Source organism: Pelophylax lessonae, assembly GCF_965119305.1.
Source record: "Pelophylax lessonae genome assembly, chromosome: 5".
NCBI lineage: Eukaryota > Metazoa > Chordata > Amphibia > Anura > Ranidae > Pelophylax > Pelophylax lessonae.
In genome coordinates, this window is record NC_138772.1 from 417,529,516 (window position 1) to 417,546,987 (window position 17,472).

Genomic DNA, 17,472 nt, shown 5'->3' on the forward strand with positions numbered 1-17,472 from the left:
GGGGAAGCCCCCCAGGGGTGCGAGTGGAGACACTAAAGGAGACAGCAACCCCTGAGTGTTCAGAACATCCCACAATTTCAGTGCATGGGTGGTAACCTGGGAAACAAGATCTGAAAGGCCCCAATATTCCCAGGAGAGCCAAGGGGTGTGCGAAAAGTTATAACCAGCTAAAAATTTCTCAAACAACCCATGCTTTAGTGTTAACATGATGATGCCAATCCAATATCTGCTGCAGTGCTATCGCCTCATAATATTTCCAGAGGGAGGGTACCCCTAATTCCCCCGACCGCTTAGGACATTGCAAGATGAGGAGGGCCAAGCGAGGATTCCGCCCATGCCAGAAAAAAATTTCAAAAACCGGTTGAGAAAAAAGATCTGGGTAACGACATAGGCACCATCTGGAGGTAGAAAAGAACTCTCTGCACTACATTTATTTTCAATACACTGACTCGGCCTATCCAGGAGAAAGTGGGTACAGCCCCATCTTAGTAGGTCTGCTCCTATTGTGGAGAGGGGCATAATTACTAGTATATACTCTACGTGTGAAAATTGGTCTGGGAGATAAATGCCTAAATATTTTAAGGAAGAGTGACATCATGTAAAGGAAAAGGAGGCTTGCATCAGGGCACGCAGACCAGAGGGAATAGCAAGAAGAATATCCGACTTACTATAATTTCGTTTAAAATTTGATATTGAATGGAATCTCTGCAGCTCACCCATTATATTAAGGAGGGAGATCAGTGGATCAGCTACATAAAATAGGACATCGTTTGCATATGTCGACTGCTTATGTTCTGTCCCCACCCTCGCTAAAGCACTTAATGTTAGGGTTTAGGCGAATCATATTTAGAAAAGGTTCAAGGTTTAAGGCAAACATGAGTGGAGACAGGGAACATTCCTGCCGCCTCCTACCCTGTATGGGAAAGGGGCCAGAAAGAGTTCCATTCACCTTGACTCAAACTCCCAGGGCACTGTCCAGCTGAGCATGTTACGGCTGAGACCCAGCCTGGTCAACACGGTTGGGAGATATGCCCAGTCCACTCTCTAAAAGGCCTTCTCGGCGTCCGTAGACTGTAGAAGGCAGTGTGGACAGGCAGTACGTGAGTTCGCCCAATAGATCAGCTGGGTCGCCCAGTTGAAATTATCCCTTTAATATGGGCCAACAGGGCTTCTTTAGGGACGTTTGTTCCCGATGTTAGGGCAATAAAGTACATACACAAATAATTTGAAAGGAGGGGAAGAAATTTGCGATAGAAGGCGTTAGTAAACCCATCGGGTCCCTGACTTTTGTCCTTTAATAACTGACTCTTATCTCTGCCAGGCAAGTAGGCTCATCCAGCTTTTTGCTGATTTGTGTCGTGAGCTGAGAAGCTTGCACCATGTCAAGATATTGCTAGAGCACCTCTACTTTCTGAATGGGGGTGGAGCTGGCAAGTGAGTTAGGATGCTGATAAAGTTGCGCATAGTAGTCCCGAAAAGCTTCCGCAATTCTAGAGGATAGCACTGTCGGAGGTCTTGGGGTAACATGAAGTTTACGGACATGGCCTGACGTACGTTGGCACTGAAGAGCCCTGGCCAGGAGGTTCCCACATTTATTCCCAAACTAAAAAAAAAACTTATGAGATTCAGTATCTTACAAAAGTGAGTACACCCTTCCTGATGACGGCATATCCAGGCGAAATGCATTGAGGGTCCAGTACGTCACTTCCGGTTTGCGACTGTTCGGAGCGTGGAACGCAAGCGGAACTCTTCTCAGCAGTTCCTTCTATACCTGCACAATTGTATGTTCTCAGCAAGTGCCATTTGAGGCACTTTTAAATGTGATTGTTTATCTTTGTTATTACCTAATAAAATATACTGCAGCATGTGATATTTTCCCTGCATTTTTTGAGAGCTACTGGATAGATGTCCCCTTGAGCCAAATACATAGGAGTCCTTTCGGATTGATGTACCCCTGAGTATCAACCTAGTAGGAGGTGGTCGCTTTAAAGATAAAGGAGCTCTACAAGCACTGTAGGTCCCAGAGGCCTGAGTGCTTCTGGTAAGTGGCCATTACCTACCGGGTGGAGTATCAGATAATTTGACGTGTCACTGAACCTCACCAAGGGAATGAGGACAGCACAAGATTTGATGTCACCCCACCGATAGATTATGGACACTATTTGTTTATGCATGTATTTGCTTTAATCAACAATATTCTATTTTTTTTTTTTTTTTTTTTTGATACCTACTATTTGGTTGTTCTGTACAAGAATATATTTATTTGCAAGCAACCAAGCGCTTAGAGAGGATAACTACCTTTAATGCAGTGTGATAACAGATGCTGCTACTTAATAAAATAACATGAATAGGAGAATATGTGTAAATACAAACAATATGTAGATACAAAAAATTCTAGTAGCGCAAACAAGAATGATAAGCTCACTCCCCAATCACAATCACTGAAAACTTGATAAAATCCAGTAAAGACTGTAGAAATAAATATAAAAAATATATATAAAAATAATAGTCCCAACATGGATCAGTCCACCAAAGCAGCGTTGAAAAACGTATGACAAATAACGATATTCACACTGATGTATCCCTTGAGAAATCCTAATCGGTGCAGAAATAAAGGATCACCTTGACCACCACCACTGTGCTCTGAAGGGGGGAAGGTAATGCACACTCACCGACTTCACTGGCCCAGTGATTCTCACCACTGAGCAAACAAGCCACAATACAGCCACTTCCGCTCGGGACTCCGGATTGGGACCAATCAGACCAATGACAGGCTCTGCTGCATCCACTTGGGGTTCCGGGATAGGACCGATAATGGGCTCAATCAAATACAAGGGACATGCAAGGGAAGGAAGGAATAGAGCTCCACTAGTGTGATAACGTATAATACTGGCTTTATTCCAAAATACACAATATATCACACTCACATGACATCAGTTGGATAATCGCATGTCCGGAGGTGTGTACCCATCGGGACCCGTATCCTGACTCCACGCCGTGGATCGCGCCTTCCGGGTGCTCACACTCCTCGTACACTCTGACTTGGTTACACCGCCTGGCCACGACCCGACGCGTTTCGTACTTCCTCACGGGGGCGTGGCCGCGGCGGTATGGCAGCAAACTAAATACCTACGACTCTCCGCCCATCCGGGCGGGGTCGTGGTGTACGCAATTTGTCAATGGCTAAGCATTTCCTGTTCCGGACGGACACCAATAGACGCGGTTGCCTAGCAACCACGGCTCCCGTGAATTTTGGCCAAATCTTTCTCATGTCCGCTCCCAGTACCACATTAGGAGACTATATTGTGCCTCACATGGCTATCAAGCTGGAAATCATGGTACCACGGGTAATGAGGCATCTCACTATGAACAGGGGAAATGTATAACGCCATAAATTGTGCTTCATTCAATAATTCCTAATGGTGCCATATAGTGAATCATAATAAATGCACACATCATTCAACAATAAAATTAGCACCACTGTTGTCATTGTACCTCAATCCAACCAGAAATACTAATATAATTAAAATTAAAGTTAAAATACACCTCAAAAGGTGATGAATATAGTATATACTAATACATCATATATCACGTATAAAATATAATACAGTAGATACGAGATCATCAAAAATAGTTCAGAAATAGCTCAAAAAACCTTTTAAAATTATTAAAAAATATTTTTAAAATATAACCAAAAAAATGGTCGGCGAGGGTTCCATATGTGTGGGAGGTGCAGGACGTGTTCCTTCACTACCATGAACCTGAGAAGACGGGATTCCTTCTATGTGCAGGCCATTGATAAGGAGTTTGATGTTAAACATCTAATCACGTGCGATACCACCCATGTGGTTTACGCACTAATGTGTCCTTGCAAACTAATATATATATAGGCCGCACAAAACGTACCCTGAGTATAAGGGTTGGTGAGCATATCTCTAACATCATTAAAGGCAAAAAAGAACACAGTGTGCTGGCTCATTTTCGGTCACACCACCAACGTGACCCTAGTTGCCTACAGTTCTGGGGCATAGAACGTGTCACACCATCTTGGAGGGGGGCCAATTGGGTGAGGGAGTTATCCAAGTGCGAAACTAAATGGATATATATGACCCAATCTCTCAGCCCGATTGGCCTAAACATCGAATTGGACTTAAATTGTTTATTAGTGATTCTTAATTGATTGGTTATTTGAATTAATTTAATTAGTTATTTTTTTGGTTATATTTTAAAAATATTTTTTAATAATTTTAAAAGGTTTTTTGAGCTATTTCTGAACTATTTTTGATGATCTCGTATCTACTGTATTCACTGTATTATATTTTATACGTGATATATGATGTATTAGTATATACTATATTCATCACCTTTTGAGGTGTATTTTAACTTTAATTTTAATTATATTAGTATTTCTGGTTGGATTGAGGTACAATGACAACAGTGGTGCTAATATTATTGTTGAATGATGTGTGCATTTATTATGATTCACTATATGGCACCATTAGGAATTATTGAATGCAGCACAATTTATGGCGTTATACATTTCCCCTGTTCATAGTGAGACGCCTCATTACCCGTGGTACCATGATTTCCAGCTTGATAGCCATGTGAGGCACAATGTAGTCTCCTAATGTGGTACTGGGAGAGGACATGAGAAAGATTTGGCCAAAATTCACGGGAGCCGTGGTTGCTAGGCAACCGCGTCTATTGGTGTCCGTCCGGAACAGGAAATGCTTAGCCATTGAAAAATTGCGTACACCACGACCCCGCCTGGATGGGCGGAGAGTCGTAGGTATTTAGTTTGCTGCCATACCGCCGCGGCCACGCCCCCGTGAGGAAGTACGAAACGCGTCGGGTCGTGGCCAGGCGGCGTAACCAAGTCAGAGTGTACGAGGAGTGTGAGCACCCGAAAGGCGCGATCCGCGGCGTGGAGTCAGGATACGGGTCCCGATGGGTACACACCTCCGGACATGCGATTATCCAACTGATGTCATGTGAGTGTGATATATTGTGTATTTTGGAATAAAGCCAGTATTATACGTTATCACACTAGTGGAGCTCTATTCCTTCCTTCCCTTGCATGTCCCTTGTATTTGATTGAGCCCATTATCGGTCCTATCCCGGAACCCCAAGTGGATGCAGCAGAGCCTGTCATTGGTCTGATTGGTCCCAATCCGGAGTCCCGAGCGGAAGTGGCTGTATTGTGGCTTGTTTGCTCAGTGGTGAGAATCACTGGGCCAGTGAAGTCGGTGAGTGTGCATTACCTTCCCACCTTCAGAGCACAGTGGTGGTGGTCAAGGTAATCCTTTATTTCTGCACCGATTAGGATTTCTCAAGGGATACATCAGTGTGAATATCGTTATTTGTCATACGTTTTTCAACGCTGCTTTGGTGGACTGATCCATGTTGGGACTATTATTTTTATATATATTTTTTATATTTATTTCTACAGTCTTTACTGGATTTTCTCAAGTTTTCAGTGATTGTGATTGGGGAGTGAGCTTATCATTCTTGTTTGCGCTACTAGAATTTTTTGTATCTACATATTGTTTGTATTTACACATATTCTCCTAATCAGATACGGGACTCTACTGACATCTCTCGATTTTGATACTGCTGTATGCCTTTACGGTTCTCGATAGCCTCAACAATGCAAAAGAGTTTACTAAATTGTGTTACTTTTGTAAAGCTAATAAAAATGATTGAAACAGATTGCATTTACGTTCAAACACCATATGCGCATACATACTACTTTTTTCAAAAGCCTGTGTGCATGAGGCCTAACGCAGTTAAATAATGTGTCAAATTTAGAAATAGCAATAGTATATTTGAGACGAGCGTGGTTTATAAGCATTACCTTTTCAAATATGACTGGTTTGGAACAGACCCGAATTAATCCTTGGTGCACTGAAAAAAAAAATGCAATAAAAATATTATACCAGTAACTTATCACAGACAAGTATATATCTGTACAACCTGTATACTGGAGGGATAGGAGGCACTTCTGGGAAAGAGAATGCTGATCTGCATGCGTGTTATATTTATAATTCAAAATTACACTAGTCAAACTAAGTGTTTTGTTTTTTTTTATTTGCATTAAGCAACTGAACTTAAGTTTAATAAACTAAATGTAATGAAAATGGCCCAAAATTGACTGTTCAAGTGGTTCTTAAGGCAGAAGTTTTTTTTACCTTAATGTATTTAAAGCATCATTGCATTAAGATAAAAAAAACTCTGTATGCAGCTTCCAACCCCCCCCCCCCCACACCCCAGTTCCTCCTTTACAGTGTTGCCCACGAAAGCAGAGGCTCTCCTGGCTTTCTCCTTCCTCGCTGGCATCCACTGCTTTCAATCACAGCCAGTGAGGAGGAAGCAGGGGGTAGGGCACGGAGTAGGCAAGTAGAACACGTGTTATTTTTTTAAATGAAATGCAAACCATTACAATCACTTTAGAAATTAATGGTGGTGCTTGGTGATTTGAGTCAGACCCCGACTTCGTATAGGTTTCTGATACTCTGCCAGTGAAATCTCCCTCCCATCCTTTTTTTGTTGCGGTCTACCTGAGAGTTTTGGGTGTACCCTCCAACCTTTGCATATCCAGGTTACTCCATAAAATCCTTTTCTCTGCACTCTGCACTCATTTTCACAGATGAGTTCAATTACACCATCTGCAGGAATAGGACACTGGATGCAACAGAAAAGTAAACACCCATGGGGCTGCTCCTGCTGGTAGCCAAACCATTCTTTGAAGGACACAGTCAGATCTTCAGATTTTGACAAATGGAAAAACATCCCAAAAACAGTGCACCAGAACATCTCGAACAGGGGAAATATTCTAGCGAACATGCGAACTCCATTAAAGTCTATTAGACACGAACATGACAAATCAAAAGTCCTCATTTTATAGGCTTAAATGCAAGTTATTGACCCAAAAAAGTGTATGGGGACCTGGGTAATGCCGTGGGGGACATGAATCAATGCAAACATTTTTTTTTAAAATGATCATTTTTACAGGAGCAGTGATTTTAATAAATCACCCCCCCCCCCCCATGTTGAGTGCATGTGGCCTGGTATGGTTCAGGAGGGGGGGCACTCGCTCGCCCCCACCCCCATCCTGGGCAGCCAGGCTGTGTGCTCGGATAAGGGTCTGGTATGGATTTTAGGGGGAATCCAACGCCGTTTTTTTTTTTCTTTCATTTTGGCGTGGGGTTCCCCTTAAAATTCATACCAGACCCGAGGGGCCTGGCATGGACTGGGGGGGGGGGGGGGGGGGGGAGACCCCACGCATTTTTTTTCAGCAATACTGACAAACTGTAGTGCCTATATATATATATATATAAACTTTGTGGTATACACTGATCTGATCTCAACAAGCTGTAAAAAGCAAAAATCTCTCTCCCTGCAAGCAATGCATTAACTATAGAATTCCACTTATAAATCACCCGCTGGCCAAGGGATTCAAATCCACAACCTTGCAATTGCAAGCCTGGTTTTCTACCAGCTACCACACCGTCAAGCACGCTTAGGCTCTCTCCCTACCTAACTAACTCCTATCTCACCCTACACACAGTGGATGAGATAAAAGTTAGGGTGAGTGTGTTCAGCTTAAGCAGGCTCAACGGTGGCGTAGGTGGTAGAATACCAGTAAAAACGTTGACGAAGGCGCCTAGCTCTTTCTAAAGATATTAAAAACCTGCTGCCCCTTTAATTGTTTGAAACAATAAATAGATATAAAAATGGGTAAAGAGGCGCTGGTGATCTTTTAGCTGGATATAAATCTTAGTTGGTTACGTATAAAAATCATATATAAAAAAATATATATAGACAATATAATATATGAGACACGTGCATAAAAAATATACTTATTAAGGTGCTTATTAATATTAATATTTATGTCCCAAATTTTTAATAGTGTATAAATTATATAAATACGGTATTGGTATTTTAGGTGTAATAAACAAAAAAAAAATTTGGTGCTTATAGTGCATAAACTTAATTAAAGTGCAAATGCTGACCTTGATTTTCCAATAAATTATTACGTATTATAAAAGTGCTTAATATCGCCACCAATAAGTTATATTCACATATAATAAATATAAAAAAATTAATAGTGCTCAAAAATTTGTGAAAAAAGTCTCTATGTTTCTGGATTTTTCATGCAACCAAATTGTGCGTTTTTTGTGATCTTTAATTCTTTCTTTAAAAAGTGCTCCAAGTGCTGGGGTGTGTCACACGTGGCCTCTTACCAGCTTTCCACAGGTCACAAGGACCTCCAGCGCATGTGATCCCTTTAAATTGGGTGGATCAAACCTCTCCTCGGTACTTTGTATATCCTGCTCCTACGTTACTCGAGGTGGACAATATAGTCCATACATATAAAGATAGGAAAAAAGCCTCCAATAGTGAAATATTGTTTATTTAATAAAAAACACACACTAAGGATAACAATTTGCCTCTTACTCTTTGTTGTGCCCTCCTGGCACTGGGCAATTAAGCAGTATGGGTCACGGGTGTTGGGAAGATATCCTCAGGGGATCTGCAGCTCCCTCATGTATCTCTCTCCCTGTTCCGTTTATGCCGATCCGGGTCACGGGTGTTGGGAAGATATCCTCAGGGGATCTGCAGCTCCCTCATGTATCTCTCTCCCTGTTCCGTTTATGCCGATCCCGGATCCGGATCGGCATAAACGGAACAGGGAGAGAGATACATGAGGGAGCTGCAGATCCCCTGAGGATATCTTCCCAACACCCGTGACCCATACTGCTTAATTGCCCAGTGCCAGGAGGGCACAACAAAGAGTAAGAGGCAAATTGTTATCCTTAGTGTGTGTTTTTTATTAAATAAACAATATTTCACTATTGGAGGCTTTTTTCCTATCTTTATATGTATGGACTATATTGTCCACCTCGAGTAACGTAGGAGCAGGATATACAAAGTACCGAGGAGAGGTTTGATCCACCCAATTTAAAGGGATCACATGCGCTGGAGGTCCTTGTGACCTGTGGAAAGCTGGTAAGAGGCCACGTGTGACACACCCCAGCACTTGGAGCACTTTTTAAAGAAAGAATTAAAGATCACAAAAAACGCACAATTTGGTTGCATGAAAAATCCAGAAACATAGAGACTTTTTTCACAAATTTTTGAGCACTATTAATTTTTTTATATTTATTATATGTGAATATAACTTATTGGTGGAGATATTAAGCACTTTTATAATACGTAATAATTTATTGGAAAATCAAGGTCAGCATTTGCACTTTAATTAGGTAGAATACCAGGCTTGCAATTGAGATGGCTGTGGGATCGAATCCCCTGGCCAGCAGGTGATTTATTGGAATCAGAGGTCAGAGTCCATGATAATGCGGAAACACGAAGTTTCCGCGAAGAAGCCCATTCAACGAACAATCGATCCGCTAATGTTCGAGTCGAACTTGCGTTCGACTTGAACTCGAAGCTCATCCCTACTCAGAACTACGGAATCAAACAGAACAAGGAACAGTACCCATCTGAACTCAAACTGCTGCCTGCCACATTTTTCAACCGAAACTGGCATTCATATAAACAGCCACATCAACCTTGTAAAACTTGGTAAAAGTGTAAACAGATGACCCGTTAGCCACTTTTCAAACCCAAACATAAGCCCAAAACAACATAAGCAGAATGATGAAAAGTAAAAGGACACACTCAGCACTGTGGTAGAATGAGCAGTAACAGGAAAGGGGGGTTCCCAGCCCACAAGGGCATAAGCTTGGCAAATCCACCTGGAAATATTGGATGAGGACGCTGCCTGTCCCTTACTTGGACCACCTACGACTGAACAAGGAATTAGTCTTTCAGATAGAATTCAGGTATAATCCAACAACCCATACTACATCCAAATAAAGAAGAGCCACTTTCTTAGGATGGGAGCACAGAGAATGCCAGACAATATCCTCATTAAAATGAAAGGCCAATACCACCTTCAGCATACAAGACAATCAACGTCAAAAGGATCCCCCTATCCTTATGAAAAATAAAAAATGATTGCTTAAAAGAAAGTGCTCCTAGTTGGAAGACACTATGCGCCCTGTTGACGACCAGGAAGGCTTCCATTAGCATCAAGAGAGGAATTTCTCGGATATTCTCAAAATTAGGCTTTTGCAGAGCCAACAAACCCAGATTCATGCCTCACGGTGCCAGGAGGAGACCCTAAAAGTGGAACAACATGCGTGACCCCCTGGATAAGGGCCAAAGAAGAGAAAGGGTATCCAAGAGATGTTGGAATAGTACAGCCAAGGCAGTTACCTGGCCCTTCACAGTATTCAGGGCCATTCTATGGTCCATGCCTTTCTGAAGAAAAGCCAAAATGTGAGCAACTTGAGTGACTCCCAATAGGTGAAGTAAAAAAAACAGATAACATGGAAGGTAAATGTCCAAGCTCAAAGCATGATGGAGATAACAGCCGAAGGGAGACCTATATCCTTCAGCACCTGGCTTTCAACAGCCATGCCATTAAAGTCAGCGGCTGTAAAGCAGGGTGAAGGATCAGATCTTGAGAAAGAAGACATGAAGGGATGTTGGCGACTAACTGAACAAGATCTGTGAATCAGGCCTAGACACAACAGCCAATTCAGAGCAATCAGAAGTACCACACCCAGAAGTAAAATATATGTGCATTTTAACTAGTAGTCAGACATGAAGCTATATGAAGGGTAGAAGGGAGATATAAATCTTTTAGATTAAAGTAGCACTAAAAAATGAGAATTTTTTGCACGGATATGATCATTTTAAATATAATGCACAATACTGGTAAAAATTTACTTTAAATGTTATTGTAATGCTTTAAATTACCTCCAGTCTATCAGCCTCCACCTTCGCTGGGTTCAAACGCTGGTCTTCCCTGAACAGTCTTTAACCGGTTGCCGACCGCCGCACAACTATATACTGCGGCGGTCAGCCCCGGCCAGGCAGAGTGACGTATCGGTACGTCACTCGCCTGTCACTGACTTGCGAGCCTATCGCGGGCGGGCGTGCGCCCGCCGAGGCGCGCGCCCGCCGCGGCTCGTTCACAGACAAGTCAGTGCGTGTGACCGGCGGACTCGATGTCCGCCAGTCACACTGCGATCGCTCCTGTGAAGGGAGAAAGACAGAGCAGCTTGTGTAAACAAGCTGCCTGTCAGTTCTCCCTGTGTAAAAGTGAAGATCTGTCCGTTCTACTATGTAGAACGGTTGATCTTTGCTTTTACACCAATAGGAATGTCCCTACACAGTTAGAATCACGCCCCTAGGACACACTTAACCCCTCCCTGTCCAATAAAGTTAACCCCTTCCCTGCCAGTGTCATTTTTGCAGTAACAGTGCATATGTATAGCACTGATTACTGCAGTAATGTCACTGGTACCCCCAAAAGTGTCAAAAATGTCAGTCAAGGGTCCGATCTGTCCGCCGCAATGTCGCAGTACCGAAAAAAAATCGCAGATCGCCGCCATTACGCGTTAAAAAAAAAAACACCAAAAATGACAAAAATCTTTCCCTTTGTTAGTAAACGCGATAACTTTTGCGCAAACCAATCAAAATACGCTTTTTGCGATTTTTTTTACCAAACATAGGTAGCATAAAACAAATTGGCCGAAAAATGTTAAAAAATTTTGATTTTTACTTTTTTTTTTGGGGAATTTCATATAAAAAAAATGTGAAAAATATTGTTATTTTTGCAAAATTTACGCTCTTTTTTTGTTTATAGCGCGTGATCAAAAAATCGAACAGGTGATCAAATACCACCAAAAGAAAGCTCTGTTTGTGGGAAAAAAAGGACGTCAAATTCGTTTAGGTACAGCTTCGCACGACCACGCAATTGTCCGTTAAAGTCACGCAGTAAAAAAATCGCAAAAAAACCCCTGGTCCTTTAGCAGCCAAATCCTCCGGGGCTTAAGTGGTTAAAGTGTTTTTATATTTTTTAACAAACATGCTCTGTGTAATGCTTTTGCACAGACCAGCCCAGATTCTCTCCCCCTTCTGGGGTCCCCCACTTACACTTCTGGCTCCTCCTGCCTTTAGAGTGCCCCAATAGCAAGCTGCAAAATATACTATAGACTGCCACTATAGCAAGGTAAAAAAAAACCTCTGCGACTACGTGCCCCATAAGGCATTGCTCTTTTCACATTCACAAGTTGTTCAGGCACTTACTGACATGTATGGATGGTGTACTGAGCTGTATGTGTGCTTCACTGTATTTCCTGATAGTTAAAAAAAAAAATAATGCATTCTGTATGCAGGCCAACTAATTGGCTGACCAACTAATCGATTATGAAAATAGTTGATAACGATTTTCATAATCGATTAGTTGTATTGGCCCTACCGATGTCCGTAGCCGTATCTAGGATGTTGGTCCTGATTAAGTCCAGGTTACTCAGTGAAGGTGGATAGTTACAGTAATAGTGATACATTATGTACAAGGAACTTCTCTCGGGGGCCCAGTTGCTGTGGTAAGCGGCTAGATATTGCTGAAATGCACACGGCCGGATCGTAGAAGGGCCGTCGCGTCGTATGTTCCAAGCTAATGACGTCACTTCCGCCCACGTCACTTCCGCGTCTCTTAGTAGGATACGTCTGCCCTCACGTGACATAAGGCTTTCAGTGCGTGTAATGTAGAGGCTCTCAACTATCACAGACCTCCCCCAAACTACTCTCACCCGACCGTCCAGGCACCCATATCCCCCACAGCATGAACGCCAGGGGGGGGGGGGGTTGGGCAGGGGGGAGCCATACAAAGTGTATGGCTAAACTCGCACCGCACAGCCGATCGCATGTAATGAAGGAGCAGTGCGCTCCGACATTACATGCGAACCCGTCACTCGCACAGGTGTGAACCGGGGCTAACAGAGCTTTAACTACGCCCACGGGGCAATTCCAGGTGGTGTATTCCCACTTCCTGCTCTAGGATCTCAGTTTAGTAACAAGCAGTGTCAGAAGAATACATAACCCAACTCCACAGAGGGTTGGGTGCTGTGTCCGTCAATGAACATCAGAGAAAAGGATTTTTTTCTTTTGTTTATTGATGGACACAGCATCATATCTTCATTTGACGGATGAGATGTCCCAAAGTAGTATCAGCATGAGGGGTAGGAAACAAACACAGCAGGAAACAATTCCCAACAGGGCTAAACATAGCCAACCAGGTAAAACTAAGAGCTCAACCAGGAACAACTGGAGCTCACGTACCAGAAAAAAACACCCTCAAGGAGGCAGAAGTTTCTGCCACTGCGGCCTGAAAAATCTTGCAGCCAAAGGCAGCATCCGCAGATTTAAAAATATACACTTTGTAAAACTTGGTGGACGTGTGTACAGACACTAAGATGACCGCCTTGCAAACCTGAACCACTGATGCCTGATGACGGAAAGCCCAGAAGGCACGGAGTGCCCCTCGTAGAATGCGCCTTAACAGGGAAAGGAGGAACCTGACTAGGGATAGAACAATATGGTTTTTTCAGGGCCGATACCGATATTTTGGTCACAATATATCAGTCAATATGGGCCGATATTGAGTACATTTAAAGTTTTGAAAAATAAAGACAGTTTTTGACAAATTTGGAACTGAACATGTTAATTTTGCTTTAATGCTTAATGGTTGGCTTGCTGGCACCCTGTGGTGGGTGGGTGGCTGTCACAGGGGCTGTGGGTGGCTGACTGGTACAGGGCCTGTGGGTGGCTGGCTGGTACAGTGCCTGTGGGCGGCTGGCTGGTACAGCGCCTGTGGGTGGGTGGCTGGCTGGCACAGGGCCTGTAGGTGGGTGGGTGGCTGGCACAGGGCCTGTAGGTGGGTGGGTGGCTGGCACTGGGCCTGTGGGTGGCTGGCTGGTACAGGGCCTGTGGGTGGCTGGCTGGTACAGGGCCTGTGGGTGGCTGGCTGGTACAGGGCCTGTGGGTGGCTGGCTGGTACAGGGCCTGTGGGTGGCTGGCTGGTACAGGGCCTGTGGCTGGCTGGCACAGGGCCTGTGGCTGGCTGGCTGGCACAGGGCCTGTGGCTGGCTGGCTGGCACAGGGCCTGTAGCTGTGGGTGACTGCCTGGAACCGGGGGAGGCGGCCTAAGAAGGCAGAATGATGTCACAAAAATATCTGCAAAATCGACCAGTTCCGGGGCCGATACCGACATATCAGGGAAAGTGCATATCGGCCCCCGATATATATCGGCATTGCCGATAATCGGTCTATTCCTAAACCTAACCCTTAATGGAATAGGCTTGCACTACCATCTGCCTGATCCATCTGGAAATGGTCACAGCAGACGCAGCCTGCCCCTTACAAGTACCCTCTGTAAGAATAAACAAGGAATCCGATTTCCGAATGGACTCAGTTGCCATCAAGTACACCCTGATGGCACGAACCACGTCTAACAAATGCAAAGAAACCTCCTTCGGGTGCTTAGGCTTAGGACATAACAAAGGCAACACAATGTACTAAGTGAAACCCCGAAATGACCTTAGGAAGGAACGACTGACAGGGGTGAGGCACCACTTTGTCCTAATGAACCACCAGATAAGGCAAACAATAGGACAATGCGGCCTCTCCGATACCCTGTGTGCAGAAGTAATAGCCACCAAGAAGGCCACTTTCTGTGACAAGGTAAGTAAAGGAATTTCACAAATATTATCAAAACGGCGGTCTTTGCAGGACTGACAGTACTAGGTTGAGGTCCCACGAAGGCACTAGGGCCGCACCAGGGGAACCAAATGGGGAACTTCTTGCACGAATGTGTGAACCAAGGAAGTCATTGCCAACGGTCTTTGGAAAAAAACTGCCAAAGCCGAAATCTGGCCCTTAATGGTTCCCAAAGCCAAACGTTGATCAACACCTTTTTGTAAAAACTCCAAAAGACCTGATACCGAAAAAGAGCAGGGGGGGAACTCCCAGAGACTCACAGCAAGTAAAATATCCTTTCCAAACTCGATGGTAAGATTTTCGAGGGGTAGTTTTATAGCTTTTACCAGGGTAGAAACCTCTATCCTTCAGTATCAGGCTATCAATAGCCAGGCCGTTAAAGCCAGACACCGTAAAGCAGGATGGAAGATCGGTCCTTGAGATAGAAGATCTTCCCTGAGGGGAAGCCGCCATCTGCTATCAACCTTACCAGGCCCGCGTACCAGGACCGACGAGGCCAGTCTGGTGCCACAAGAATCACTGGAACCCTTTCTGCCTCGATTCTGTGCAGAAGTCTCGGCAGAAGTTGTATTGGATTAAATGCATAAATCAGATGATACCAGCCCAAAGGGACCACCAGAGCGTCTGCGGCATCCGCCAGAGGATCCCGAGAACTCGCAATGAATCTCGGAAAACCTTCCGGTTGAGACGACAGGTCCACATCTGGTGTCCACCACCGAAGACACAGTTGATAGAAAACTTTCAGGTGAAGGGAACATTCAGCCGGACACTGAGCCTGACCACTGAGATAGTCCGCCTGCCAATTTTTTACCCCTGGAATGTGCACTGCCGATAGTGCCAGAACAAGACGTTCCGCCCATTGTAGAATACTGGCCACTTCCTTAACCGCTTGGGCACTTCTGGTGCCCCCTTGGCGACTGATATATGCCACAGCAATGGCATTGTTTGATTGAATCCTCACCGGAAACCCCCGCAGACGATCCGTCCTCCGGGAATTTCCAGGATGTTGATTGGCCAAAACCCCTGGGCTGAATATGCACCCAGGACCCCACCCCCCCCCCCTCCCCCCATCCAGACAGACTGGCGACCGCAGTCACTACTGTCCAGAACAGGGGGAGGAAGGATTTTCCTTGACGAAGTGCCGGGGAATGAAGCCACCAAAATGGAGGCCCTCTCGCAACTCGATATAACAGAATCAAATTGTCCAGAGACTGTGGATTCTTGTTCCATTTGGTTAGAATCTCCTTTTGCAGAAGTCTGGTATGGAACTGAGAGACCCAACACCTGCATGCAGGTCCTCAGAGACTACCGACGATTGGATAACAGGAGGCGAATTATCAGCTGCAATTTCAATAGTTTTGTTTCCGGGTGAAAAACACGGGCTGATGCTGAATCCAGAGTCAGCCCCAGAAAGTCCAACTTATTGGACGGAGTCGAGGCTGACTTTTGAAAATTCAGAGTCCAGCTGAACTCCTGCAGAGTTCTCGCCATGATATCCAGGTCCTTCTTCAGGACCGATGATGAACCCGCCCTCAGAAGAAGATCGTTCAGGTACCCCAGAAACAAAATCCCCCGTTACCTGAGTAACGCTAACACCGGGGCCAACATTTTTGTGAACACCCGAGGAGCAAAGACGAGACCAAAGGGAATTGCCACGAATTGATAGTGCTCCTCGCCAATGGCAAAGCGAAGAAAACATTGATGTCTGATGTAAATCAGAATATTAAGGTAAGCGTCCTTGATATCGATGGATGCTAAAAAATTCACCCTGATGAAGAGTAGCCACGACTGAGCGAACAAATTCCATTCTGAGTTTTTGAACCTACAAAAAAAATGGTTCAGGGCCTTGAGATCCAGGATAGGACGAACCATCCCTTCCTTCCTGGGAACTGTAAAGAGGTTGGAATAAAACCCCTGAAAGCATTCCGACTCTGAAACAGGGACTATCACCCTTTGTGTCAACAAGTCCTGAACCGCTCTGAAAAGGTGTTGAAGACGATCAGTGGACAGATGCAAATTGGGAGGGAAGAACTGTGGCCGGGGCAAGTACCAAAACTCGATCTTGTAACCGGACCGAATCAACTCGAGAACTCATTTGTCTTGGATGAACAAGACCCATAGATCCGGAAAGAAACAAAGACGTCTCCCCCACCCCTTGTACGGGTGAGGGCGTCCCTTCAGGCGAATCAGGGCTATCCGCGAGACCGGAGGGACCAGCCTTGGACTTAGCACCCAGGGTCTCTTGGAACCCCCACCCCCCCAGAAAGTTCAAGAGCGTTTGGATGCTTTTTCCTGCGACCCCGTGGGGCGAAAGTGCCGCTTGTGAGCCGAAAAGATCGGACCACGTTTGCGGCGAGACTCTCTGTTCTAAGTAACCTGTGGGATCAAAGTACTCTTGCCTCCCATGAGACCCTTAATGATCTCTTCCATGGAGGCTCAAAAACAGACAGTCACCCACAAATCCTTCAGAACCTTTTTGGAGGACCAGCATTTCAACCAGATCATGTGGCGCAAAGTCACCGCCGTCACCGTTGCCCTGCAGGCTAAAGAGGCTGCATCCAGGGAGGCATCGCAAATATATTGCAATCCCTGAATTATTTGATCCGCCAGCTCCACCATTTCCTGAGGGTACTGACCCTCTTTCAAATCTTGGCGTAACAGCTTTGCTCACTCCGCCAAGGTCTGGGAGAACAAGGTAATGGCAAACACCCGTCTCAGAATTGAGCCGGCCACAGAAAAAAGATGGCGCACCAACGATTCAGCCTTCTTATCTGCAGGGTCCTATAAGGATGGAGCGTCCTCCACAGGCAGTAATGTGACTTTATTCAATCTAAAAAC

General features: G+C 44.7%; 1 protein-coding gene across 1 annotated transcript in view; it reads right to left on the reverse strand.

The window, feature by feature from the left end:
- The window catches only part of PRKDC (protein kinase, DNA-activated, catalytic subunit), a 1,165,045-nt gene that overhangs the window by 959,100 nt on the left and 188,473 nt on the right, over nt 1-17,472 (reverse strand). Inside the window, exon 14 of the mRNA XM_082258689.1 lies at nt 5,855-5,904. Within this exon, the coding sequence (XP_082114815.1) occupies nt 5,855-5,904 (50 nt within the window). The remainder of the gene's footprint in view (nt 1-5,854; nt 5,905-17,472) is intronic.